General features: G+C 44.1%; 1 protein-coding gene across 1 annotated transcript; it reads right to left on the bottom strand.

Annotated features, from left to right (window-relative positions):
• Window positions 1-278: 278 nt before the first annotated feature.
• On the bottom strand, window positions 279-27,262 carry rbl2 (retinoblastoma-like 2 (p130)). The gene is made up of 21 exons (XM_021576243.3): window positions 26,563-27,262; window positions 25,328-25,458; window positions 24,686-24,886; window positions 24,226-24,290; window positions 23,338-23,466; window positions 19,923-20,083; window positions 19,688-19,752; window positions 19,451-19,604; window positions 19,226-19,347; window positions 15,940-16,153; window positions 15,544-15,681; window positions 9,198-9,362; window positions 8,913-9,009; window positions 4,571-4,807; window positions 4,102-4,358; window positions 3,705-3,881; window positions 3,483-3,554; window positions 3,185-3,281; window positions 2,810-3,081; window positions 2,510-2,683; window positions 279-2,207 (listed from the first exon to the last, which is right to left on the bottom strand). Exons 1-21 carry the CDS (start codon window positions 26,698-26,700, stop codon window positions 2,040-2,042), a joined length of 3,234 nt encoding a protein of 1,077 aa, XP_021431918.3. The 5' UTR covers window positions 26,701-27,262; the 3' UTR covers window positions 279-2,039.
• Between the last annotated feature and the right edge of the window lie 705 nt (window positions 27,263-27,967).

The following is a 27,967-nucleotide window of genomic DNA, read 5'->3' as shown; positions in this document are numbered from 1 at the left end:
GTGATTCTGTACTTTATAAAGACCTCAGGTCTTCTCACCGTAGTATTTTACTACTGGATATACATACAGCACCATCTAGTGGTGAGTTTACTGACAATCACAAACATGACATCTTGTGATGAATTAAGGGCACTTAAGTATGGTTCCTAAGTAGATCTTTTTATTTCCAAAGGATGATTATTTTTAAAGGAAAGACAATTTAAACAAAGACATGTACAAGTACTACATCGCTTAAATGAATTGCTTCAGAAACGGATAAAGGCACTAATCACACTGCCTACGATAAAATAATATGCTTTATTTTTTATTTATTTTACAACAATGTTCAGACAAAGACATTTGCCATGACTTTTAAGTTGCTGATCAACAAAACGATAACATGCCATTGTGACTGACAACACAATTATAAAATGTATTGGATACTAAAAGTATTACCTTATAATTAATGGAAGCTACATGAGACAGAAAACAAATATTGTTGTCAGTGATTCTACTACTAAGTATTGTCATTGGTAAAATGGAAAGTTACATATCTAAAGTTAGAAAAATAGCATAAATATGTTACGGCAGCAGGTAGCCTAGTGGTTAGAGTGTTGGACTAGTAACCAAAAGGTTGCAAGATTGAATCCCCGAGCTGACAAAGTCAAGATTTGTCATTTTGCCCCAGAACAAGGCAGTTAACCCACTGTTCCTAGGCTGTCATTGAAAATAAGAATTTGTCCTTAACTGATCTGCCTAGTTAAACAATTATATACAAAATAACAAAATAAAACTAAGCTCAAAAGACTTTGGAAAAGAAACCCGGCAGAGTTAACAACACCATGTCATCTTCTCTGGTGTTACAAAAGCTTTAAAAATACGTATTTGAAATGCTTGCATGTACTCAAGGCCAAACAATGTATCAAATATTTTAAGAACATGGTCATTGTTAAGTGCTTTCTTCTATTCTGACGCAACTCAATAAAAAAACTAATCTTATAAACTTCTGAGATATGAAATCCTAAATACATACTGAATATGAGTGTAATGATGGATTTTGTCTGAAGAAGAATATCAATACACTGAAAGGAATTCATTCATAGTATATTGAACAGCTAAATTGTGGGCATGAGCAAGTTAGTAACACTGATAGAATACACCTCAAAATGCATGTGATTTTGAATTATTCTCCACCATATACACAAACTAGCAAAGCTCCACACCAATGGCAGTCCATTCTGTAATTACTGTGTATTCTAGACAAAATACATTCATTTGACTCTGGACATACACAGTGTACAAAACATTAAGAACACCTGCTCTTTCCATGACATAGACTGACCAGGTGAATCCAGGTGAAAGCGATGATCCCTTATTGATGTTAAATCCACTTCAATCAATGTTGATGAAGAGGAGGAGACAGGTTAAAGAAGGATTTTTAAGCATTGAGACAATTGAGACGTGGATTGTGGATTTAAGTGCCTTTGAGCGGGTTATGGTAGTAGATGCCAGGCGCACCACTTTGAGTGTGTCAAGAACTGCAACGCCGCCGGGATTTTCACTCTCAAGTTTCCTGTGTGTATCAAGAATGGTCCACCATCCAAAGGACATCCAGCCAACTTGATACAACTGTGGGGAGCATTGGAGGCAACATCAGCCAGCATCCCTTTCAACACCTTGTAGTCCATGCCCCAATGAATTGAGACTGTTTTGATGGCAAAATGGGGGGGTGCAACTCAACATTAGGAGGTGTTCCTAATATTTTGTGCACTCGGTGTATATAGAAAAATATGGTGTTAAGGGACACAATCTGGCCATGCTAGAATAGACGTAAGTAACCTAAAATCTGATGTTTAACTACCAACCACTAGGCTAACTCTGAAATTAAACCATCATACTAACCTTAGACTAGAAGATCTTATCCTTTATGAAAAACAAATGTATCCTCATCAATTTTGATATTGATGATGTTGCCAGTTTATTTGTTTTTAACATGGCAGTCTAGTATGGTGACTACCGACTTCAGCCAGTGGTGTGTTCTGAAGGGGGTGTGTTCAACCTTAGTGGGAGGAGCTACGATCGTTGGCCACGTCTTGTAGCCTGCGGAAGAGGGCTGTCTGGTTGTCCGGACACAACCTCTTGGGAGATGGCTCCTCCTCCAGCTGCATACTGTGCTTCTTGGTGGGCGTCTCCCCGGTGCGGATCATACTGTTGATCTCCGCCAGGCGCTGCACATTAAGAGATAGAGGTCAGAAACACAGGTTAGGGAGGTTCATCATCATCATCATCATCATCATAGGTCAGGTAAGGTTCCAGAAACAGTTAGGGTTTTTAGACACTAGAACGAGACGCCATCAAAACCTGGTCCTGAAGCTCCACTATAGGGTGTGTAGGCTTTTGTTCTACCCCAGCATTAACACACCTGATTCAACTAATCAATTAGCCACTGTAAGACTTTGAAAAATACTGTGCTGAACCAGTGTACATTGTGTGCATGAGTAATGTATGTGTGTGTGTACTTGTGACTCACGTTGGCTGGGCCACTGCATATGTAGTAGTCTATCTTGTCCTGTGCGGTAGCGGTGGGGGGGCTGTCACTAGCCTTATGGGGGGAGATATAGATGGAGTGGTTGTGGGACAGGAGGACCCTGCGAGGGGAGCTGGTCCTCAGGGAGGGGTACAGGCACAGGGGAGGAGACTCTAGCTGTCAAGGATAAATACAGGCAGCAGAGTTAGTTTTCAAAACAAAAGACAATGCAAAAAGTGAAAGGTTTGCAGAATAGAGGCTAGTTTGTAGACATAACTTCCTTCTTTTCTCTCTCTCGCTCACCCCTGCAGAGGATGAGCTGGGCGAGTAGCGCAGGGCAAAGTGGAGCATCTGTTTGATGTAGACCCGGTTGTAGAAGTGGATGAGGTCTCCTCGCTCCTCCTCCCCCACCACCACTCCCCCTTCATCATCCTGCTGCTGGGAGGGAGGGAGGGATGAGGACGTAGAGAGGAAGGTGGAGGGGGCCAGGGTGGGGGTGGATGGGGTGCTGCCAGGCTGAGGGGTGGGTAGGGTGCTGGTGGAACGCATGGGTACGGGGCTGCTGTCTCCACTTCCTAAGGGGCGTAGAGAGAAAGGGAGATGGAAAATAGCATTTGTGTGTGTGTGTGTGTGTGTGTGTGAGTGTGTGTGTGTGTGTGGGTGTGTTTGTGTTCCTACCCTCATGGCTGGTCTCTGTAGGAGAGCTCTGTCCATTTCTCTCACTGCTTCCTGAGTGACGTCTCTTCCTCCCAGAGATCAACACACTCCTGTAGACCTGGTAAACAAAATCAGACAGCTGGTGGTCCAATGATAGCTTTGCCACTATTCCTTCCAACTGACAATACTTCAGTGTCTATAAGGGAAAAACAATGACGCTGCCACAGTACAATAGGCTCAAACTAGGGCCTGGAGTTATTACTGGTCAGGTCAGGAAAATCTCCTGACCCTAGCCATAAGGCCCTACTACATTACTCACGCTGCTGCTAGCCTGGGGCTGAGAGCGGTAACACTTCATGATGTTCTGGAAGGACTTGTCCTCTTTGGTCACCTTAACAACGGAAGGAAACACAAATACAAGTCTTTAGGAAGAGGACACACAAACAATCTGCATGCTACACATAAACTGCATGGTACAGTACGTTATGCACACGCACACCCCCACCCCATACAAACATCCAACACACACACTCTAACCTACCTTGGTCATGACGTACACAGCACACATGAGGAGCTGGTCTAGGTGTCGGTCCATCATGAGCTCTGTGTAGTGCACCAGAGAGTACTCGAAACACGTCCAGATCTTCCTCCGCAGCTCACTAGAGATGTCCAGCTTGGCACACATGTCTCTGAGACGCACACTGGCCAGGTGGTACACCTGTTGGCACAGCACAGTGGCTTTAAACTCCAGCAAAAATCTATAATTTATGGTATGAAGCGCTATAGTTGTATGGTTCTTAAAGCTAGGGCAGAAACAGACTACTAGGACAGATCCAAACGACTTTCTCCATATCCAAAACATGAGTTAGATTTGTAACATGCCTGAAGTATCCCTTTAAATTCCGTGCCAGATGAAGATGGTGTTTGTGTTCCCTTACCTTGCGGAAGAACAGCGAGAGGGAACTCTTTTTCTGAGGCCCGTTATTGGACGGGCCCTGGGCTGCCGGCTTCTCGATTGGCTTGCCGGCGGCGTGGCTGCCCTGGAGAGTGGGACTTTTCAGGGTGGTGGTGGTCTGTGGTTGGCTGGTCAAAGTGCCAGTCAGGGACTGGGCAGACAGGGGCTGGAGCGTACCTTGTCCTGTCACACTTACCTTGACAGGGATGAAGGTGATGCCTCCGTTCTCATTGGCTATTCCTAAAAAGGTCAGAGGGCATGATATTGCTCATTTATATTATGTAATAATTGTATAGGATTCATCATAGTGTAGCAACCTGCACGCTGCATTGGAGTCAGAAATCTCCCTATATAATGCATATAGGAGTCACACAGTAATTTGGCTGAAGGGGCATAAGGTGTACAAGAAAACATAATGACATACTGTACAGTAATTCATCTGCAAATGTCACCTTGCACAGGTATGGTGACCGTCTGTCCGTTGTTAGTGGTAACTGTGGCCGTTGCCATGGTGACCACAGTCTGTCCAGCAGGGATGGCCTGGGAGGTCCTGAGGTTGGTAGTGAGGTTGGTGGTGGAGGGGTCCGAGGGGGCGTCACAGGACACATCCACAAACAGCCGTCTCCTAGCCGAGCCCGTGGCGGGGCAGCTGTAGCGGTCCAACATGGTGGTGGTGGAGGTGGACACACCTGGGGGGGAGAGGAAAGGGAGGAGTGACATGGTTAACTTGACTGAGTAACCAACTGACTGTAACCCATTGACTGACTGACTATTTTAATTTATTACACAACAGACTGATAAATTGACTGCCTGACTGATGGCTGGGAATAGCAGCAAGATGGCGCCAACAGAGATGGTTGCCTCGCTTCGAGTCCTTAGGAAACTATGCAGTATTTCATTTTTTTATGTATTACTTCTTACATTGTTATCTCAGGAAGTGTAATTACATACAGCCGGGAAGAACTATTCGATATAAGAGCGACATCAACTGACCAACATTATGACCAGGAATACGACTTTCCCAAAGCGGATCCTCTGATTGGACCACCACCCAGGACAAAGGACCTAATCCCAGAAGCCGACCCAAAACAAAGGCATTGCAGAAGTGGCAGACGGAGTGGCCTCCTGGTCTGGCACATCGCCCACCGCTCCCGAGTATACTACTCGCTAATGTCCAGTCTCTTGACAACAAGGTAGATGAAATTCGAGCAAAGGTTACCTTCCAGAGAGACATCAGAGATTGTAACATTCTCTGTTTCACGGAAACATGGCTCTCTCTGCATATGTTGCCGGAATCGGTTCAGCCACCGGGCTTCGATCATGCATACAAACAGGCAAAATGTCGGTATAGAGACAAAGTGAAGTCGCAATTCAACGGCTCAGACACGAGACATATGTGGCAGGGTCTACTGGAAATCACGGCCTACAAAAAGAAAACCAGTCACGCTTCCAGACAAACTAAACACTTTCTTTGCCCGCTTTGAGGATAATATCGTCGCGGCCCACTAACAAGGACTGCGCCCCCCCCTCTCTTTCTCTGTGGCCGACGTGAGTAAAATATTTAAATGTGTTAACCCTCGCAAGGCTGCCGGCCCAAACGGCATCCCTAGCCGCGTCCTCAGAGCACATGCAGACCAGCTGGCTAGTGTGTTTACAGACATATTCAAAAGCTCCCTATCCCAGGCTGCTGTCCCCACATGCTTCAAGATGGCCACCATTGTTCCTGTACCCAAGAAGGCCACGATAACTGTACTAAATGACTAGCACTCACTTCTGTCATCATGAAGTGCTTTGAGAGACTAGTCAAGGATCATCTCACCTCCACCTTACCGGCCACCCTAAACCCACTTCAGTTTGCATTACTCCCCAACAGGTCCAGAGACAAAGCAATCGCCATTACAATGCACACTGCCCTATCCCATCTGGACAAGACAAGAGGAATACCTTTGTAAGAATGATGTTCATTGACTAGAGCTCAGTACCCTCCAAGCTCATCATCAAGCTGGTGGCCCCGGGACTCAACCCTACCCTATGCAATTGGGTCCTGGACTTTCTGACGGGCCGCCCCAGGTGGTGAAGGTAGGGAACAACATATCCACTTTGCTGACCATCAACACTGGGGCCCCACAAGGGTGCGTTCTCAGCCCCCTCCTGTACTCCCTGTTCACCCATGACTGCGTGGCCATACACGCCTCCAACTCAATCATCATGTTTGCAGACGACACAACAGTAGTGGGCTTGATTACCAACAACGATGAGACAGCCTACAGGAAGGAGGTGAGGGCCCCCAGAGTGTGGTGTCAGGAAAACAACCTCTCACTCAACGTCAACAAAACAAAGAAGATGAACGTGGACTTCAGGATACAGCAGAGGGAGCACCCCCTACTCATATCGAAGGGACAGCAGGAGAAGGTGTAAAGTTTTAAGTTCCTCGGCGTACACATCACGAACAAACTGAAATGGTCCACCCATACAGACAGCATGATGAAGAGTGTGCAACAGCGCCTCTTCAACCTCAGGAGGCTGAAGAAATTTGGCTTGTCACCCAATTGAGAGCATCCTGTCGGGCTGTATCACAGCCTGGTACGGCAACCGCACTGCCTTCAACCGCAAGGCTCTCCAGAGGGTGGTGCGGTCTGCACAACACATCACCGGAGGCAAACTACCTGCCCTCCATTAGGTCTGCACAACACATCACCGGAGGCAAACTACCTGCCCTCCATGACACCTACAGCACCCGATGTCACAGGAAGGCCAAAAAAGATGATCAAGGACATCAACCACCCGAGCCACTGCCTGTTCACCCAGCTTCCATCCAGAAGGCAATGTCAGTATAGGTGCGTCAAAGCTGGGACCGAGAGACTGAAAAATTCAAGGCCATCAGACTGCTAAACAGCAATCACTAACTCAGAGAGGCTGCTGCCTACATTGAGACCCAATCACTGGCCATTGTTTGAGGCTTCTATTGTGGAAGGGTGTCGAATAAGAGCTGTTTCAACAAGTGGACTAGGCTGAGGCCAAACAGTTGTTCTATCTATATTTCTGCTTTTTGTGACACCTCTCTTTGGTTGGAAAATGGCTGAAGGCTTTCTGTGACTAGTTGCTGACCTAACATAATGATATGTTCTGCTTTCGCCGAAAAGCCTTTTTGAATTTGGCGCCCTGCACTTTCACTGGCTGTTGGCGAGGTTAAACACTGTTTCCCATGCTTGTTCAATGAACCATAAACAATTAATGAACATGCACCTGTGGAACGGTTGTTAAGACACTAACATCTTACAGAAGCTAGGAAATTACGGTCACAGTTATGAGAACATAGGACACTAAAGAGGCCTTTCTACTGACTCTGAAAAACACCAAAAGAAAGATGCCCATGGTCCCTGCTCATCTGCATGAACGTGCCTTAGGCATGCTGCAAGGAGGCAAGAGGACTGCAGATGTGGCCTGGGCAATAAATTGCAATGTCTGTACTGTGACACGCCAAAAACAGCGCTATAGGGAGACAGGACGGACAGCTGATCGTCCTCGCAGTGGCAGACAACGGGTAACAACACCTGCACAGGATCGGTACATCTGAACATCACACCTGCAGGACAGGTATAGGATGGCAACAACAACTGCCAGAGTTACACCAGGAACGCACAATCCCTCCATCAGTGCTCAGACTGTCCGCAATAGGCTGAGAGAGGCTGGACTGAGGGCTTGTAGGCCTGTTGTAAGGCAGGTCCTCACCAGACATCAGCGGAAACAACGTCGGCTATGGGCACAAACCCACCGTCGCTGGACCAGAAAGGACTGGCAAAAAGTACTCCTCACTAACAAGTTGTGATTTTGTCTCACCAGGGATGATGGTCGGATTCGCTTTTATCGTCAAAGGAATGAGCAGTACACCGAGGCCTGTACTCTGGAGTGGGATCGATTTGGAGCTGGAGGGTCCGTCATGGTCTGGGGTGGTGTGTCACAGCATCATTGGACTGAGCTTGTTGTCATTGCAGGCAATCTCAACGCTGTGCGTTACAGGGGAGACATCCCCCTCCCTCATGTGGTACCCTTCCTGCAGGCTCATCCTGACATGACCCTCCAGCATGACAATACCACCAGCCATACTGCTCGTTCTGTGCGTGATTTCCTGCAAGACAGGAATGTCAGTGTTCTGCCATGGCCAGCGAAGAGCCCGGATCTCAATCCCATTGAGCACGGATCGGAGGGTGAGAGCTAGGGCATTTCCCCCCAGAAATGTCCGGGAACTTGCAGGTTCCTTGGTGGAAGAATGATGTAACATCTCACAGAAAGAACTGGCAAATCTGGTGCAGTCCATGAGTAGAAGATGCACTGCAGTATTTAATGCAGCTGGTGGCCACACCAGATACTGACTGTTACTTTTGATTTTGACCCCTCTTTGTTCATGGACACATCATTCAATTTCTGTTAGTCACATGTCTGTGGAACTTGTTCAATTTACGTCTCAGTTGTTGAATCTTGTTATGTTCATACAAATATTTACACATGTTAAATTTGATGAAAATAAACGCAGTTGACAGTGAGAGGACGTTACTTTTTTTGCAGAGTTTATGTACATATTCTCATTCACCCCTCTAGATTTGTGTGTATTAGGTAGTTGTTGGGAAATTGTTTGATTACTTTTTATTACTGCATTGTCGGAACTAGAAGCACAAGCATTTTGCTGCACTCGCATTAACATTTGCTAACCATGTGTATGTGACCAATAACATTTGATTTGATTTTGAGCTAAATGACAAACTGACTTTCTGAATAGAAAGCTAACTGACTAACCTTTCCCACCACGGTTGGCGCCCAGGTCAGTGCCATGGTTGCTGGGGGTGAGAGGGGCGGCTCCGTCCCCATCCTCCAGATGCTGTGGTGGCATCACCTGAACATCAATGAGAACAATTATTATTAAGTACTAATTTCAGTCCAGTCCATCTTTTTCAAGACATTGAATTCAGTATTCATTTTGGGTTCAAATGATTCAGCATGTTGGTGAGAAGTGAGCCTTGGCATCATTTTCCTGTCTGTTAAAGTGATGAGGGATTGGGAGGGATACTGTGGATGTCTTACCTCCTGGCAGGAGGGTGGTTGGTTCTTGGCCCCCCTGACGCTGTCCCACAGCGGGGATCCCCCCCTCCAGGCCAGGCTCTCCAGAACCTGCTCCTCCACCTGGTTCAGATGCTTCACCACCTTCCTGAACAGACCCTGCTCCACCCGCACCAGCACCTCGATCACCTGAGATACATTACACAGATATGATATGCATGCACACATATATCCATAAACACATGGAAGCACTCAGACAGGGGTTACATACAGTCTAATCAATTACTCGTGACTAGAACAGTCAACACATACAGTATGTGTGATGATTCCAAGATGGCGTAGCAGACGTCTTTGTCCTGTCGTGTCCCTTGTATATATCTTTTTACATATTTTCTTTGCATATCTTTTAAAAATATTTTCCTAAACCTCAACTTCTAAATACTCTCCTGCAACCCGTCTTACCCAATGCGGCGTGGATCTGTTTTTTTCTAAAGTATTTCTATTTACTTTGGATCTGGAATCCCTCAACTGAAGCTAGCCAGCTAACTAGCTACCAGCTATCAGTCAGCAAACCACTGCTAGCGGTCATCAGCTAACCTTTAGCTCGGAAAGCTCTAGCCAGTTCGTACAACGTGACTCAAAAAACAGCATAACGGATCTATTTTTCTCTCCATATCCCCGGATTCCTACCGCAAACTCTGAACCATTTCACCTGGATCTTTGCAACTAGCTAACCTCAATCCCGGGTGACTACTCCTGGCTAGCGTTTCCATCCCGGAGCAAGCACCAATTAGCCTGAAGCTAGCCCGGCTAGGGCTCCTGGGCTACCACCAAAGCCCACTCCTGGGCTACAGTATCCAGACCCCTTATACTGCCGGTACGGGGCACGGAACCCCGCCGATCCTCTACGACTGGAATACCGACATAATCTGCCCGAGGATTCCAACAGGCCTCTTAAGCGACGTCAGCTGAAGGCCCATTCTGCTAACCGTGGCCTGCTAGCTATCTAGAGCTACTTGGAACCCTACTAATCTACGACTGGTCTATCGACGTCACCGCACAAGGAGGCAAAAATAGACTTACCTCCGTCCCCCAAAGGACCTTCTGCTAACTTACTAGCCATTGTCTACTAACTGCTAGCTTGCTAGCCCCGGTCTGCTAACTGCTAGCTTGTTAGCCCCGACCTACTAAATGCTAGCTTGTTAGCCCCGGCCTGCTAACTGTCTGAATCGTCGTGTCCCCAGCCAGCCCAACCACTCACTGGACCCATATGATCACTTGGCTATGCATGCCTCTCTATAATATCAATATGCCTTGTCCATTACTGTCCTGGTTAGTGATTACTGTCTTATTTCACTGTAGAGCCTCTAGCCCTGCTCAATATGCCTTAACCAACCATGTTGTTCCACCTCCTATATATGCGATGACATCACCTGGTTTAAACGTCTCTAGAGACTATATCTCTCTCATCATTACTCAATGCCTAAGTTAACCTCCAATGTACTCACATCCTACCTTACCTTTGTCTGTACACTATGCCTTGAATCTATGCTTTCGTGCCCAGAAACCTGCTCCTTTTACTCTCTGTTCTGAACGTGCTAGACGGACAGTTCGTATAGTCTTTAGCCGTACCCTTATCCTACTTCTCCTCTGTTCCTCTGGTGATGTAGAGGTTAATCCAGGTCATGCAGTGCCTAGCTCCACTCCCACTCCTCAGGTGCTCTCATTTGTTGACTTCTATAACCGTAAAAGCCTTGGTTTCATGCATGTTAATATTAGAAGCCTACTCCCTAAGTTTGTTTTACTCACTGCTTTAGCACACTCTGCCAACCCGGATGTCTTAGCCGTGTCTGAATCCTGACTCTGGAAAACCACCAAAAACCCTGAAATCGCCATCCCTAACTATAATATTTTCCGCCAAGTTAGAACTGCCAAAGAGGGCGGTGTGGCAATCTACTGCAAAGATAGCCTGCAGAGTTTGGTCTTACTATCCAGGTCTGTACCCAAACAATTTGAGCTTCTACTTCTAAAAATTCACCTTTCCAGATACAAGTCTCTCACCGTTGCTGCTTGCTATAGACCACCCCGGCCATCCTACAATCTAAGCTTGATGCCCTCAATCTCACACCAATTATCAATGAACCTACCAGGTACAACCCCAAATCCATAAACACGGGCAGCCTCATAGATATCATCCTAACTAACTCGCCCTCCTAATACACCTCTGCTGTTTTCAATCAAGATCTCAGCGATCACTGCCTCATTGCCTGCATCTGTAACTGTCAAACGCTCCCTAAAACACTTCTGCGAGCAAGCCTTTCTAATCGACCTGGCCGGGGTATCCTGGAATAACATTGACCTCATCCCGTCAGTAGAGGATGCCTGGTTATTCTTTTAAAGTGCCTTCCTCACTAGTTAATTTTTTTTATTTCTTTACCTTTATTTAACCAGGAAAGTCAGTTAAAAACAAATTCTTATTTTCAATGACGGCCTAGGAACAGTGGGTTAACTGCCTGTTCAGGGGCAGAACGAGCTGTACCTTGTCAGCTCGGGGTTTGAACTTGCAACCTTCCGGTTACTAGCCCAACACTCTAACCACTAGGCTACCCTGCCGCCCCAATAAGCATGATCCATTCAAAAAATATAGAACTAGAAATAGATAGTCCTTGGTTCACTCCAGACCTGTCTGCCCTTGACCAGCACAAAAACATCCTATGCAACTTTGCAACTTTTCAGGGAAGTTAGGAACAAATATACACAGGCAGTTAGGAAAGCTAAGGATAGCTTTTTCAAACATAAATTTGCATCCTGTTGTACTAACTCAAAAAAGTTCTGGGACACTGTAAAGTCAATGGAGAATAAGAGCACCTCCTTCCAGGTGCCCACTCCTCTGAGGCTAGGAAACACTGTTACCACCGATAAATCCACTATAATTGAGAATTTCAATAAGCATTTCTCCACGGCTGGCCATGCTTTCCACCTGGCTACCCCTACCCCGGTCAACTGCCCGGCACCCTCCATAGCAACCCGCCCAAGCCCCCAACATTTCTCCTTTACCCAAATCCAGATAGCTGATGTTCTGAAAGAGCTGCAAAATCTGGACCCCTACAAATCAGCCGGGCTAGACAATCTGGACCCTCTCTTTCTAAAATGATCTGCCGGAATTGTTGCAACCCCTATTACTAGTCTGTTCAACCTCTCTTTTGTATCGTCTGAGATTCCCAAAGATTGGAAAGCTGCTGCATTCATCCCTCTCTTCAAAGGGGGTGACACTCTAGACCCAAACTGCTACAGACCTATATCTATCCTACCCTGTCTTTCTAAGGTATTCGAAACCAAGTTAACTAACAGATTACCTACCATTTTGAATCCCACCATACCTTCTCCGCTATGCTATCTGGTTTCAGGGCTGGTCATGGGTGCACCTCAGCAATGCTCAAGGTCCTAAACAATATCATAACCGCCATCGATAAGAGACATTACTGTGCAGCCATATTCATCAACATGGCCAAGGCTTTCGAATCTGTCAATCACCACATTCTTATTGGCAGACTCGACAGCCTTGGTTTCTCAAACGTTTGCCTCGCCTGGTTTACCAACTACTTCTCTGATAGAGGGCCTGTTGTCCGGACCTCTGGCAGTCTCTATGGGTGTGCCACAGGATTAAATTCTCAGGCCGACTCTCTTTTCTGTATACATCAATGATGTTGCTCTTCCTGCTGGTGATTCTCTGATCCACCTCTACGCAGACGACACCATTCTGTATACTTCTGGCCCCTCTTTGGACACTGTGTTAACTAACCTCCAGACGAGCTTCAATGCCATACAATTCTCCTTCTGTGATCCCAACTGCTCTTAAATGCAAGTAAAACTAAATGCATACTGTTCAATCGATCACTGGCCAAACCTGCCCGCCCGTCCAGCATCACTACACTGGACTAGAGGTCGACCGATTATGATTTTTCAACGCCGATACCTATACCGATTATTGGAGGGCCAATTAAAGCCGATACCGATTAATCAGCCGATTTTTAAAAACATTTGTATTTGTAATAATGACAATTACAACAATACTGAATGAACACTTATTTTAACTTAATATAATACATCAATAAAATCAATGTAGCCTCAAGTAAATAATGAAACATGTTCAATTTGGTTTAAATAATGCAAAAACAAAGTGTTGGAGAAGAAAGTAAAAGTGCAATATGTGCCATGTAAAAAGCTAACGTTTAAGTTCCTTGCTCAGAACATGAGAACATATGAAAGCTGGTGGTTCCTTTTAACACGAGTCTTCAATATTCCCAGGTAAGACGTTTTAGGTTGTAGTTATTATAGGAATTATAGGACTATTTCCCTCTATACCATTTGTATTTCATTAACCTTTGACTATTGGATGTTCTTATAGGCACTTTAGTATTGCCAGTGTAACAGTATAGCTTCCGTCCCTCTGATCGCTACTCCCTGGGCTCGAACCAGCAACACAATGACAACAGCCACCATCGAAGCAACGTTACCCATGCAGAGCAAGGGAACCAACCACCCCAAGGCTCAGAGCGAGTGAAGTTTGAAACGCTATTAGCGCGCGCTAACTAGCTAGCCATTTCACTTCGGTTACAGCAGCCTCATTTCGGGAGTTGATAGGCTTGAAGTCATAAACAGCGCAATGCTTGATGCACAACGAAGAGCTGCTGGCAAAAAGCATGAAAGTGCTGTTTGAATGAATGTTTACGCACCTGCTTCTGCCTACCACCGCTCAGTCAGATACTTAGATACTTGTATGCTTGTATGCTCAGTCAGATTATATGCAACGCAGGACACGCTAGATAATATCTAGTAATATCATCAACCATGTGTAGTTAACTAGTGATTATGATTGATTGTTTTTTATAAGATAAGTTTAATGCTAGCTAGCAACTTACCTTGGCTTACTGCATTCGCGTAACAGGCAGTCAGTCTCCTTGTGGAGTGCAACGAGAGAGAGGCAGGTCGTTATTGCGTTGGACTAGTTAACTGTAAGGTTGCAAGAGTGGATCCTCCGAGCTGACATGGTGGAAATCTGTCGTTCTGCCCCTGAACGAGGCAGTTAACCCACCGTTCCTAGGCCGTCATTGAAAATAAGAATATGTTCTTAAACTGACTTGCCTAGTTAAATAAAGGTATAAAAAATGTAATAAAAAAAATCAGCAAATCGGCCAAAAAAACGATTTCCGATTGTTATGAAAACTTGAAATCGGCCCTAATTAATCGGCCATTCCGATTAATCGGTCAACCTCTACACTGGACGGCTCTGACTTAGAATACGTGGACAACTACAAATACCTAGGTGTCTGGTTAGACTGTAAACTCTCCTTCCAGACTCACATTAAGCATCTCCAATCCAAAAGTAAATCTAGAATCGGCTTCCTATATCACAACAAAGCATCCTTCACACATGCTGCCAAACATACCCTCGTAAAACTGACCATCCTACCGATCCTCGACTTCGGCGATGTCATCTATAAAATAGCCTCCAACACTCTACTCAACAAATTGGATGCAGTCTATCACAGTGCGATCCGTTTTGTCACCAAAGCCCCATACACTACCCACCACTGCGACCTGTACGCTCTCGTTGTTTGGCTTTCATACTCATCGCCAAACCCACTGGCTACAGGTTATCTACAAATCTCTGCTAGGTAAAGCCCCGCCTTATCTCAGCTCACTGGGCACCATAGCAGCACCCGCTCGTATCACGAGCTCCAGCAGGTATATCTCACTGGTCACCCCCAAAGCCAATTCCTCCTTGTTCGCCTTTCCTTCCAGTTCTCTTGCCAATGACTGGAACGAACTGCAAAAATCACTGAAGCTGGAGACTCATATCTCCCTCACTAGCTTTAAGCACAAGCTGCCAGAGCAGCTCGCAGATCACTGCACCTTTACATAGCCCACCTGTAAACAGCCCATCTATCTACCTCATCCCCATACTGTATTTATTTATTTATCTTGCTCCTTCACACCCCAGTATCTCTACTTGCATTCATCTTTTGCATATCTACCATTCCAGTGTTTAGTTGCTATATTGTAATTACATCACCACCATGGCCTATTTATTGCCTTAACTCCCTTATCTTACCTCATTTGCACTCACTGTATATAGACTTTTTGTTTTATTTTTTCTGACTGTATTATTATTATTATTATTATTATTGACTGTATGCTTTGTTTATTCCATGTGTAACTCTGTGTTGTTGTATGTGTCGAATTGCTATGCTTTATCTTGGCCAGGTCACAGTTGCAAATGAGAACTTGTTCTCAACTAGCCTACCTGGTTAAATAATGGTGAAATAAAATAAAAATATAAAGTACAAATACAGATACAAGTATGTACCTTATAAAAGTGGTATGCAGGGAGCTGGAAAATGTGTATGATTCGTGGGAAGTCCCCTGGGGGTCGGTAGGAGAAGATGACAATCTCTAGACAGCAGGCCATCAGAGAGCGCTGGAACACATCCTGTTCCAGAATACCCTAAGGACAGACACCAGAACACAGGGTTGATTGTTCATATTTTACAAGTAAGACTGTCAGGGACAACGGTGTCAAAGGTGTCATAACATGCAATATCTCAACATATGGATCAATTTAAACACATCTATGAACCAAAAACACAAGAGCGTAACTTGGACCTTTCCATAAATCATGCTTTGACGTCAATGGGAAACCTCTGTGAAATTTCTAGTTAGTTACAGCAAACTGAGCTAAGCTAGCGGGGCAGGTGAGACTCACAGAGAGATCCAAGTTGCCCAGTCTCTTCTTCTCCTGGTCAATGACGGCCTCCAGGGTTTTATAGTAGAGCGCCTCTGCCAGGCAGAAGTACACTGCGATGTCTTTCCCCAGTCCTGCGTTCTCTTCCCAGTTGCCCTCATAGTGCTGGCAGAAGAGCTGACACATGTCCTTCAGCCTAGTGGAGATGACCTCACTGGGGTCTCTGGCACACGACCTGACACAAGACAACACAGATTAATGTACTCTTACTACACCACTGCTGTTACAACACCAGTGCTGTTACAACACCACTGCTGTTACAACACCAGTGCTGTTACTACACCAGTGCTGTTACAACACCACTGCTGTTACAACACCAGTGCTGTTACAACACCAGTGCTGTTACAACACCAGTGCTGTTACTACACCACTGCTGTTACTACACCAATGCTGTTACAACACCAGTGCTGTTACAACACCAATGCTGTTACAACACCACTGCTGTTACTACACCACTGCTGTTACTACACCGCTGCTGTTACAACACCACTGCTGTTACTACACCAATGCTGTTACAACACCAGTGGTGTTACTACACCACTGCTGTTACTAAACCAATGCTGTTACTACACCACTGCTGTTACTACACCACTGCTGTTACAACACCACTGCTGTTACTACACCAATGCTGTTACAACACCAGTGCTGTTACTACACCACTGCTGTTACAACACCACTGCTGTTACTACACCAATGCTGTTACAACACCAGTGCTGTTACTACACCACTGCTGTTACAACACCACTGCTGTTACAACACCAGTGCTGTTACTACACCACTGCTGTTACAACACCAGTGCTGTTACAACACCAGTGCTGTTACAACACCTGTGCTGTTATTACACCAGTGCTTTTACAACACCCAAGCTGTTACAACACCCCTGCTGTTATATCGTAGTTCCTGAAAAAACAACACTACTTGACTGCCTGTCTGCCTCCTGCACAGCTAAACCAGTGTTTGCAATGATGATGAAAAGAGAACATTCAATCGCTGTTTAGACTGCATGTCTGTGTCTTGCTGCGTTCCACCTCTGGGCAGCCGAACATTCTAAGCAGCCGAGCATGTATCCAGACTGGTTAACATGGGCGAGTTCGTTTTGTATCGCCCTGTGCCATAGCTATGCCACAGGCCATATATGCAGATATACAGTTGAAGTCGGAAGTTTACATACACCTTTGCCAAATACATTTAAACTCAGTTATTCACAATTCCTGACATTTAATCCTAGTAAAAATTCCCTGTCTTAGGTCAGTTAGGATCACCACTTTATTTTAAGAATGTGAAATGTCAGAATAATAATAGAGAGAATTATTTATTTCAGCTTTTATTTCTTTCATCACATTCCCAGTGGGTCAGAAGTTTACATACACTCAATTAGTATTTGGTAGCATTGCCTTTAAATTGTTTAATTTGGGTCAAACGTTTTGGGTAGCCTTCCACAAGCTTCCCACAATAAGTTGGGTAAATTTTGGCCTATTCCTCCTGACAGAGCTTGTGTAACTGAGTCAGGTTTGTAAGCCTCCTTGCTCCCACACACTTTTTCAGTTCTGCCCACAAATTTTCTATGGGATTGAGGTCAGGGCTTTGTGATGGCCACTCTAATACCTTGACTTTGTTGTCCTTAAGCCATTTTGCCACAACTTTGGAAGTATGCTTGGGGTCATTGTCCATTTGGAAGACCCATTTGCGACCAAGCATTAGCTTCCTGACTGAGATATTGCTTCAATATATCCACATCATTTTCCATCTTCATGATGTCATCTATTTTGTGAAGTGCACCAATCCCTCCTGCAGCAAAGCACCCCCACAATATTATGCTGCCACCCCCGTGCTTCACGTTTGGGATGGTGATCTTCAGCTTGCAAACCTCCCCCTTTTTCCTCCAAACACAATGATGGTCAATATCGCCAAACAGTTCTATTTTTGTTTCATCAGACCAGAGGACATTTCTTCAAAAAGTACGATCTTTGTCCCCATGTGCAGCTGCAATCCGTAGTCTGGCTTTTTTATGGCGGTTTTGAAGCAGTGGCTTCTTCCTTGCGGAGCAGCCTTTCAGGTTATGTCGATATAGGACTTGTTTTACTGTGGATATAGATAATTTTGTACCCGTTTCCTCTAGTATCTTCACAAGTTCCTTTGCTGTTGTCTGGGATTGATTTGCACTTTTCGCACCAAAGTACGTTCATCTCTAGGAGACAGAACGCGTCTCCTTCCTGAGCGGTATGACGGCTGCGTGGTCCCATGGTGTTTATGCTTGCGTACTATTGTTTGTACAGATGAACGTGGTACCTTCAGGTGTTTGAAAATTGCTCCCAAGGCTGAACCAGACTTGTGGAGGTCTACAATTTTTTTTCTGAGACCATTGCTGATTTATTTTGATTTCTCCATGATGTCAAGCAAAGAGACACTGAGTTTGAAGGTAGGCCTTGAAATACATGCACAGGTACACCTCCAATTGACTCAAATTATGTCAATTAGCCTATCAGAAGCTTCTAAAGCCATGACATCATTTTCGGGAATTTTCCAAGCTGTTTAAAGGCACAGTCAACATAGTGTATGTAGACTTCTGACCCACTGGAATTGTGATACAGTGAATTACAAGTGAAATAATCTGTCTGTAAACAATTGTTGGAAAAATGACTTGTGTCATGCACAAAGTAGATGTCCTAACCTACTTGCCAAAACTATAGTTTGTTAACAAGAAATTTGTGGAGTGGTTGAAAAACAAGTTTTAATGACTCCAACCTAAGTGTATCTAAACTTCTGACTTCAACTGTGGCTGCATGTAACTCAGCAGCTAAGAAGATCATGAAATCGCCAGACTGCCTGTTTGTGTCGTGCTTATGTTTGCAATACTGACAACAAAGTTTATACGAACATGTCGATAATGTATTTTGTGTAAAACATGTAAATAGCTGCATGTTGCCTACCCCATCCTGAAAAAGGAACATGAAATGGCGCTTTTGCTTACTGAGACAGGGAACGCAATAGTGAGAACAGTTTTGGGTACAACATGACGTTTGTAGGCTACACCAGCGACCAGACAAAGGCGATGAAGGAAGGGGGAGAGGCAGCGCAGCACTCAGCACAGCAGCTACACTGGCAGCGGAGTGGGCACTCAGCTAAATAAAAAACAATCCTGCTCATGCGCAGAAATATCAGTCATTTTTGCCTGGGCAAATTGTGATAGAGAAACTCCGTATCCGTAGCCACTCTGTAAATGTATTATTTGTATGGTGTGCAATACCTTAGTAAGTCTGTGAGTCTCCGGCTGGGGCCGCGCTTCAGTCCAGTGAGCAGGCTGTGTAGTCGACCAACACTCTGCATGGCAGTAGAGACCGGCATACACATACGCTTCAGGACTGAGGCCTACAGTGCACACACAGGAGACATAACACAGGGATTACTGTACATATGATTGAATTCAGACTCAAAGACACAAGTAACGGATGTGTGTGTGTGTGTGTCTTACAGTCTGACTGTTGTAGAGTCTGTATGCTGAGGCGTCCTGGTTCTCCGCTCCCTCACAGAGAGAGGGGCCTGGGGTGCCCTCTCCCAAAAATATCCTATCATCCAGACCTCCAGTGGCCAGAACATGCTCCTCATACACACGGCCTATGGACACACTACACAAACAAATGTATACACAAATATATGAGTAATGTCACTCAAAAGACTATCAATATAGTCTTACAGGATTGACACATACGAACTGTCTCCAAAATTCACTGGATCTAAGAAGCCAGTCAAGCTCTCTTCTTTCCCTTTGAGAATCTGTTGAGGACACAGAATATCCAAGATGAGGCAGAGCATACAAGTAGGACTGAGGCGTGTGTGTGTGTATGTGTGTGTGTGTACGTGCCTGTGCGTGTGTTTGAGTGCATCTGTATGTGTGTCTGTGTGGCCCATGTGTGTGTGTGTGTGTGTGTGTGTGTTTGCCTAACCTTCTTATGGAAGAGCCTACTGATGAAGGGTTTCCAGAAGTGTTCCTTCACCCCTTTGGCCTCCAGCACCAGGCCATCATGCAGTTCACACAGCTGCTCTATGAAGCAGTAAGGCCCTGCAGTGGGCTTGTAGTCCTTACTGCTGAAGTCCTCAGGAAGGCCTGTGGATCAGAGGAGACATAATAGCTTCCTGCATTAGATGCGTGATAAGGTATTTCAGTAACTATGCATATTTGTATATACAAACGTACCATAGATTTAACATACTCTACGTACGCAGGGTAGTGTATACTAGAGGTCGGCATGGCCGATTAATTAGGGCTGATTTCAAGTTTTTATAACAATCGGTAATCTGCATTTTTGGACGCCGATTACATTGCAATCCATGAGGAGACTGCGTGGCAGGCTGACCACCTGTTACACGAGTGCAGCAAGGAGCCAAGGTAAGTTGCTGGCTAGAATTAAACTTATCTTATAAAAAACAATCAATCTTAACATAATCACTAGTTAACTACACATGGTTGATGATATTACTAGTTTAACTAGCTTGTCCTGCATTGCATATAATCAATGCGGTGCCTGTTAATTTATCATAGAATCACAACCTACTTCGCCAAACGGTTGATGATTTAACAAAAGCGCATTCGCGTCAGGGTTTATGCAGCAGTTTGGGCTTCCTGGCTCATTGCAAACTGTGTGAAGACCATTTCTTACTAACAAAGACCGTAATTAATTTGCCAGAATTGTACATAATTATGACATAACATTGAAGGTTGTGCAATGTAACAGCAATATTTAGTCTTAGGGATGCCACCCGTTAGATAAAATACGTAACGGTTCAGTATTTCACTGAAAGAATAAACTTTTTGGTTTCTAAATTATAGCTTCTGGATTTGACCATTTAATGACCTAAGGCTCGTATTTCTGTGTGTTATTATATTATAATAATTATAATTATATAATTAAGTCTATAATTTGATAGAGCAGTCTGACTGAGCGATGGAAGGCAGCAGCAGGCTAGTAAGCATTCATTCAAATAGCACTTTCCTGTGTTTGCCAACAGCTCTTGGCAATGCTTGAAGCATAGCGCTGTTTATGACTTCAAGCCTATCAACTCCCGAGATTAGGCCGGCAATAGTATAGTGCCTATAAGAACATCCAATAGTCAAAGGTATATGAAATACAAATGGTTTAGAGAGAAATAAAAGTGTTCATTCAGTATTGTTGTAATTGTCATTATTACAAATATATATATAAAAATCATCCAATTAATCAGTATTGACTTTTTTGGTCCTCCAATAATCGGTATCGGCGTTGAAAAATCATAATCGGTCGACCTCTAGTGTGTAAGGCCCAGTACATCACTGGGGCCAAGATCCCTGCCACCCAGGACCTCTACACCAGGCGTGTCAGAGGAAGGCCCTAAAAATTGTCAAAGACTCCAGCCACCCAAGTCATAGACTTAATGCTACACTCGCATTAACATCTGCTAACCATGTGTATGTGACAAATAAAATTTGATTTGATTAGACTGTTCTCTCTGCTACTGCATGGCAAGCAGTACGGATGCACCAAGTCTAAACACCAATAGGACCCTGAACAGCTATAAGACTGCTAAATAGTTAGTTAAATAGTTAACCAATAGCTACATGGAGTATCTGCATTGATCCTGTTTTTCACAAAAATTTGACTCATCACATATGCTGCATTTCCTGTTTATTATCTATCCTGTTGCCTAGTCACTTTATCCCTACCTTCAGTGCATTTGGAAAGTATTCAGACCCCTTCCCCTTTTCCACATTTTGTAACAGCCTTATTCAAAAAATGAAAAATAATACAAATAAATCCTCATCAACCTACACACAATAACCCATAATGACAAAGTGGAAACAGGTTTTTTGAAATTTTAGCAAATGCATTAAAAATAAAAACTGAAATAACTTATTTACATAAGTATTCAGACCCTTTGCTATGAGACTCGAAATTGAGCTCAGGTGCATCCTGTTTCCATTGCTCATCCTTGAGATGTTTCTACAACTTGATTGAAGTCCACCTGTGGTAAATTCAATTGATTGGGCATGATTTGCAAAGGCACACACTTGTCCCACAGTTGACAGTGCATGTCAGAGCAAAAACCAAGCCATAAGGTCGAAGGAATTGTCTGTAGAGCTCCGTAACAGGATTGTGTCGAGGCACAGATCTGGGGAAGTCCACCAAAAAATGTCTGCAGCATTGAATGTCCCCAAGAACACAGTGGCTTCCATCATTCTTAGATGGAAGAAGTTTGGAACCACCAAGGCGCCCGGCCAAACTGAGCAATCGGGGGAGATGGGCCTTGGTCAGGGAGGTGACCAAGAACCCGACGGTTAATCTGACAGAGCTCCTGAGTTCCTCTGTGGAGATGGGAGAACATTCCAAAATGACAACCATCTCTGCAGCACTCCTCCAATCAGGCCTTTATGGTAGAGTAGCCAGATGGAAGCCACTCCTCAGTAAAAGACACAGGACAGTCCACTTGGAGTTAGCCTAAAGGCACCTAAAGACTATCAGGCCATGAGAAACAATATTCCCTGGTCTGATGAAACCAAGATTGAACTCTTTGGCCTGAATGCCAAGTGTCACGTCTGGAGGAAACCTGGCACCAACCCTATGGTGAAGCATGGTGGTGGCAGCATCATGCTGTGGGAATGTTTTTCCGTGGCAGGAACTGGGAGACTAGTCAGGATCAAGGGAAAGATAAATGAAGCAAAGTAAAGAGAGATCCTTGATTAAAACCTGCTCCAGAGCGCTCAGTACCTCAGACTATGGCAAAGGTTCACCTTCCAACAGGACAACGACCCTAAGCACACAGCCAAGACAACGCAGGAGTGGCTTCGGGACAAGTCTCTGAATGTCCTTGAGTGGCGCGGCCAGAGCCCGGACTTGAACCCGATCAAACATCTTTGGAGAGACCTGAAAATAGCTGTGCAGCGACGCTCCCCATCCAACCTGACAGAGCTTGAAAGAATCTCCAAAGAATGGGATAAACTCCCCAAATACTTATGTAAATGTCATATTTCCGTTTTAATTTTCCATACATTTTACAACATTTCCAAAAACCTGTTTTTACTTTGTCATTATGGGGGGAACAATTTCATAAAATGTTACAATAATAACGAAGGGGCTATAGGCCTACGAAGGGGATTTAGGCCTACAAAGGGGATATAGGCCTAGGGAGGGGATATAGGCCTACGAAGGGATATAGGTCCTCAAAGGGGATATAAGCCTATGGAGGGGATATAGACCTACGGAGGGGATGCAGGCCTACGGATGGGATGCAGGCCTATGAGGGGGATGCGGACCTATGAAGGGGATGTAGGCCTACGGAGGGGATACAGGCCGACGGAGGGGATATAGGCGTGGGCTGGGAGTGCACCTTTGAAGTTGGGGTTGAGCAGCTCCTTCCTGGTATTACAGAGCAGAGCGTTGGAGAAGACCAGGTCCAGAGCACACAGAAGGAGATGGTACGAATTCACTAGGTCATCACTGATCATAGGGAAGTTTCCTGGCAGAGGGAGAGAGAGAGAGAAGCGACAAGTCAGAGAAATGTAGGAGACATAATCATACATAGGATTTTATTGTGCTTTTCTAAAGACCAAAATACACTGACACAACGGACAATGGAATCCCCCTCAATGATCTGGTCATTCCAATAAAGCTTGTTGAATAGAATTAATCTGAAGGATTGAGGTCTTGTATTGACTGCAGAGTAGTGCTGGTTGCCTCAAACATTGATTTTGCTCACTGCAATTAGCGTACCAAAATGTCACCGCAAATGTATCTATCTGAATGTAGCAATCACTGGCTTCCAAGCTAAATAGGCTGCTCTGTCGTATTGCCAACTATTATAAACACATGTGCCTGCTGGCAGTGCTAAATCCAGGCTGTGACACAGGCAAGTCCTGACCTGCCCCTATGCAATATGTTGCCAAGATAATTGATACACCCTGAAGGATCTGACTGCGTGTGTTTGTGTGTTATTATTAATGATTAAAGAGATATAAAAAGGACACATCTACAGTATTTGCCTTTGCACCTGGTCTCCTGCTGATGTCAAGACATCAGTGCAGGCCTTGGCATGCCCAGTGTAGAGTACCTAGCCCTTGTCACTGACTTATACTTTGACTGTAACCAAGCAGCGAACACTTCAAATACAATCAAACCAGACTTTTCTCCTTCAAAGTACCCCACTGAGCCCTAGCCCTTTCCCTCTGTCCTCCCCTCTTTTCCTGTATTTTACAATGAACAAAACAGACGTACTCACCTTTAGCGTGGACAAACAGAATCCAGCAGAAGTTGAAGACTTCAGCAACGGTGCAGGGATGGCGTCTAAATCAGAATAAGTCCATTCATAAGTTTAATCAGAATAAGTCCATACATAAGTTTAATCAGAATAAGCCCATTCATAAATTAAATCAGAATAAATCCATACATAAATTTAATCAGAATAAGTCCATACATAAGTTTAATCAGAATAAGTCCACACATAAATTTAATCTGAATAAGCCCATTCATAAATTAAATCAGAATAAATCCATACATAAGTTTAATCAGAATGCTTAAGCCTGGTCAAGCAGACTGACCGCATTGATCAGAGATATTGCGCGATCAGGCTGGCACCAGGAAAGAAACCCCTTGGCTTTTTCAAGAGTAGCCAAACTACAGTATAAAATAGTAAAGCATCAGAAGTTCATATCCATCTACAGTATCAACAACTGACTCACCTCTGTTTGCGGCTCCTGTGGACTCTGGGTGGTTCATCCGAGGGCGCCTTAAAGATGGCTTTGAAGATGGGGACGTATTTCTTGAAGATGACGGCGGAAACTGTGAAATTTCTCTCCAGCTTCTCCGTGCTCTGGCGGAAGTCCTGAGGAAGACTGGCCATATCCTGCCATTTCTTTATCTTGTTGAAGAACTCAATGAGGCTGGAATCAGAGAACAGGGCAACTGTTTGAGTAATTCCATTAGTACTGTATTTTACTGTTCTTTAAATTATATATTACAACAAATAGATATGATTAGTTGATGTGTGGTCATTTGTTCAGCATTTTTAAACATTAATACATCATTTATTGCACAAAGAACCAAGCTGGAACAAGAATCTAAGATCTGGCCAAGATACCATATAGACATGTATGAAAGTCGATGATGAATTTGGATGAGGATTTGGGTCCTACAGTAAATTGTGTACTGTATGATGTGGGATACCTTTAGGGCCAGTTTCCTGGACACAGAATAAGCTTAGTCCTGGATTAAGAGGCACGTTCAGTGTGTAATCTCGATTAAACACACTGTTTTGTTGAGGATTTCGCTTAATCTGAATTTGGCAAACCAGACCATTTAGATAAGTGCATGGGCGTACGTACCTTTGTTCTGAACAGTGGAGTATTCGGGTCAGGGAGACGTAGTTTCCCTCTGCAGTACCCTTATCCACTGTTGGTACTGGTGTTCTACAGGCCACATAGATGGCACAGGCCAGCCAGTGTAGGTCACTGCCCTGTGTGTGTGTATGCGTGAACGAGAGTGTGAGAGAGGTTCAATGATTGTTCTGTCACAGGGTTCTCTCTCAATAGTAAGTCAAAGCTGATGGGGCCAGGGACTAGAGTTGTCATGTTGGAAATTCTCCCCTCAAGGGATTTCTTATTTTCTTCATATTACCTTATGCAACCAAAATAAACCATTAAGATGTACCCAAATATATATACACATAGTGATTATAATGACTACTATTACCATTCGCTGCTGTGGTGATTATTACCATTAGTAATTATCCTGCTACCAGCCACTTTCTACCCCTGTTCAATTATTATGATTATCATTATTGCCATTGGTATTTATACTGCTACTACTAGTCACTTTTATCACACTTCACATGTTCATACCTACCTCAATCACTCCAGTACCCTTGCAGATTATATTAATGGTACTGGCACTGACCTTTATATAACTGCATCCTCATGTATTTCTTATCTCGTATTTCATGTGTTTTTTTCTTCTGAGCTATATTATTACCTTTATTCTGCATTGCAGAGAATGAGCTCGCAAGTTAAGCATTTCACTGTACTGTACACCTGCTGTATCCTGTGCATGTGGCAATAAAACGTTGAAACTTGAAATAGGCACACCACTGCATATCCCTACGGACATTTTTTAATTAGGCCAATGTAAAATGCACACTGTCATTTGAATTTAAAGGTTGCGGACTATATTATAACAATATATTATAGAACATTTCAACAACATAATAGGCTAAAAACTGAATTATGTTAAACGTTTGATCATACTCAGTGTTAGTCCTAACCCAGTCCTATTCTAGACCCCGAGATTGGTCCGCCTCCAAACCTGACCAACACCGGAAAACTCCTCCCCTTTCCATAGACAAATATTAGCAATAATGCCGTTTTATGATATATTTGTGCAAATGTACAAAAAATATTAGAAGCTGCGTTTTTAAATAGAAAATGTCACGACTTAACATATGTGTCATATAAGGTAGAGGCGAGGCAGACTACACGTGAACTACTGCTAAACCGGTTGCCAAAATAGGAACAATTATAATATACTGTACAATATACAATACAACAGACATAATTAGGCATACCTCTAATGTGTATTTTTTTCTTATGCTTTCGTAACTCCTCCATGCTTCGTTGCTCGCCTCCACGTCCATATTCAAAGCTCGACAGAGTTCTTCAAACCCCAGCCTTATTTTCTGCAAAAAGTCTTCCTCCTCGTTCATTTCAAATGTGTGTCAAAAACGTAGAAACGCAAATAGATTCTTGTACAAATAACAATGAGGTTGCAAAGCAGAGTCGACTCAAGCGCGGTTTGTTACAAAGTACATGGAAACAATGTTACTATTCGTACATTTTGAGCACCGATATACAGTGCTGTACAGTGTAGCCATTTAAATGTCATTTGAGTGAAAGCTACTATCGTGCGTAGAAGACTACGCCAAATGCTAGCGTACAGTAAGTACAACGTCACATTTTGGATGGTATGTTGTTTGGTGAATGCAACATCATGCGTACAGGAGGTTTCCTCCCACAAAAAATGCGTTCGGGTGTTTATACTCAACATTCGACGATCAACAACGTATGCCAGCCACTACATACTAAAATACATCTGATAACTTTGATACTTTCCTTTTTAGATTGATGTTTTGACAAATTTCCCATTCTGGACACTATAGGGTGTAACTTTGTAGCAACCACCACCCACGTGCCTGCCAGTCAACGTTCAAATGCTGTGCAGGAAACTTGGTAGCAACTATGTAACAACAACTTGCATTTTAGCCCAATAGGCCGCCAGATGTCGCTATTATTCGTTTTACAGCGCTTGTCATCTGCAGTAATAGTGCCATCAGGCGGACGGATGGGCTACTTGCGGCTATATGCAGATTTAAATTATACAATGTAACGTGAAAATCCTTTGTGGTTCTTTTGTTCCATCAACACCGCATCCAATATTTATTAAATGGCATCTTATTTTGTCAGGTAACTCATTGTTGAAAAACACAACAATATTTATCAGCACAAAGGAATGTCCCACTAGATTAGATTGCTATGCAATGAGTGGCATGGGAAGGGACAAGCATTTTTAATTTGTATTGTATTTAAATAAAGGTATTTAACTGGGCAAGTCAATTAAGAACAAATTCTTATTTACAATGATGGCCTACCTGGCCAAACTCTAACCCGGATGACACTGGGCAAATTGTGCACCACCTCTATGGGACTCCCAATCACAGCCGGTTGTGATACAGCCTGGAATCAAACCAGGGTCTGTAGTGATGCCTCTAGCACTGAGATGCAGTGCCTTAGACCGCTGCGCCACTCGGGAGCCCCTGAGTTTTGATAAAGTTCTCAAATGGTGTAAAAAAGCTTATACCATGGCATCGTTGAATACTTGTTTCTGATTTGCTTGAAGGGCATTCTAGAGCTTACATTATTTTCATGTAACGCACAGAATTCATGGGTTACGTGTATCGTCACAATGGTTTTTTG

Source organism: Oncorhynchus mykiss, chromosome 2 (genome assembly GCF_057628025.1).
Source record: "Oncorhynchus mykiss isolate SJ-2025 chromosome 2, ASM5762802v1, whole genome shotgun sequence".
Taxonomy (NCBI): domain Eukaryota; kingdom Metazoa; phylum Chordata; class Actinopteri; order Salmoniformes; family Salmonidae; genus Oncorhynchus; species Oncorhynchus mykiss.
The sequence above is the reverse complement of the archived record's forward strand: the minus strand, read 5'-3'. Positions and strand labels throughout refer to the sequence as shown.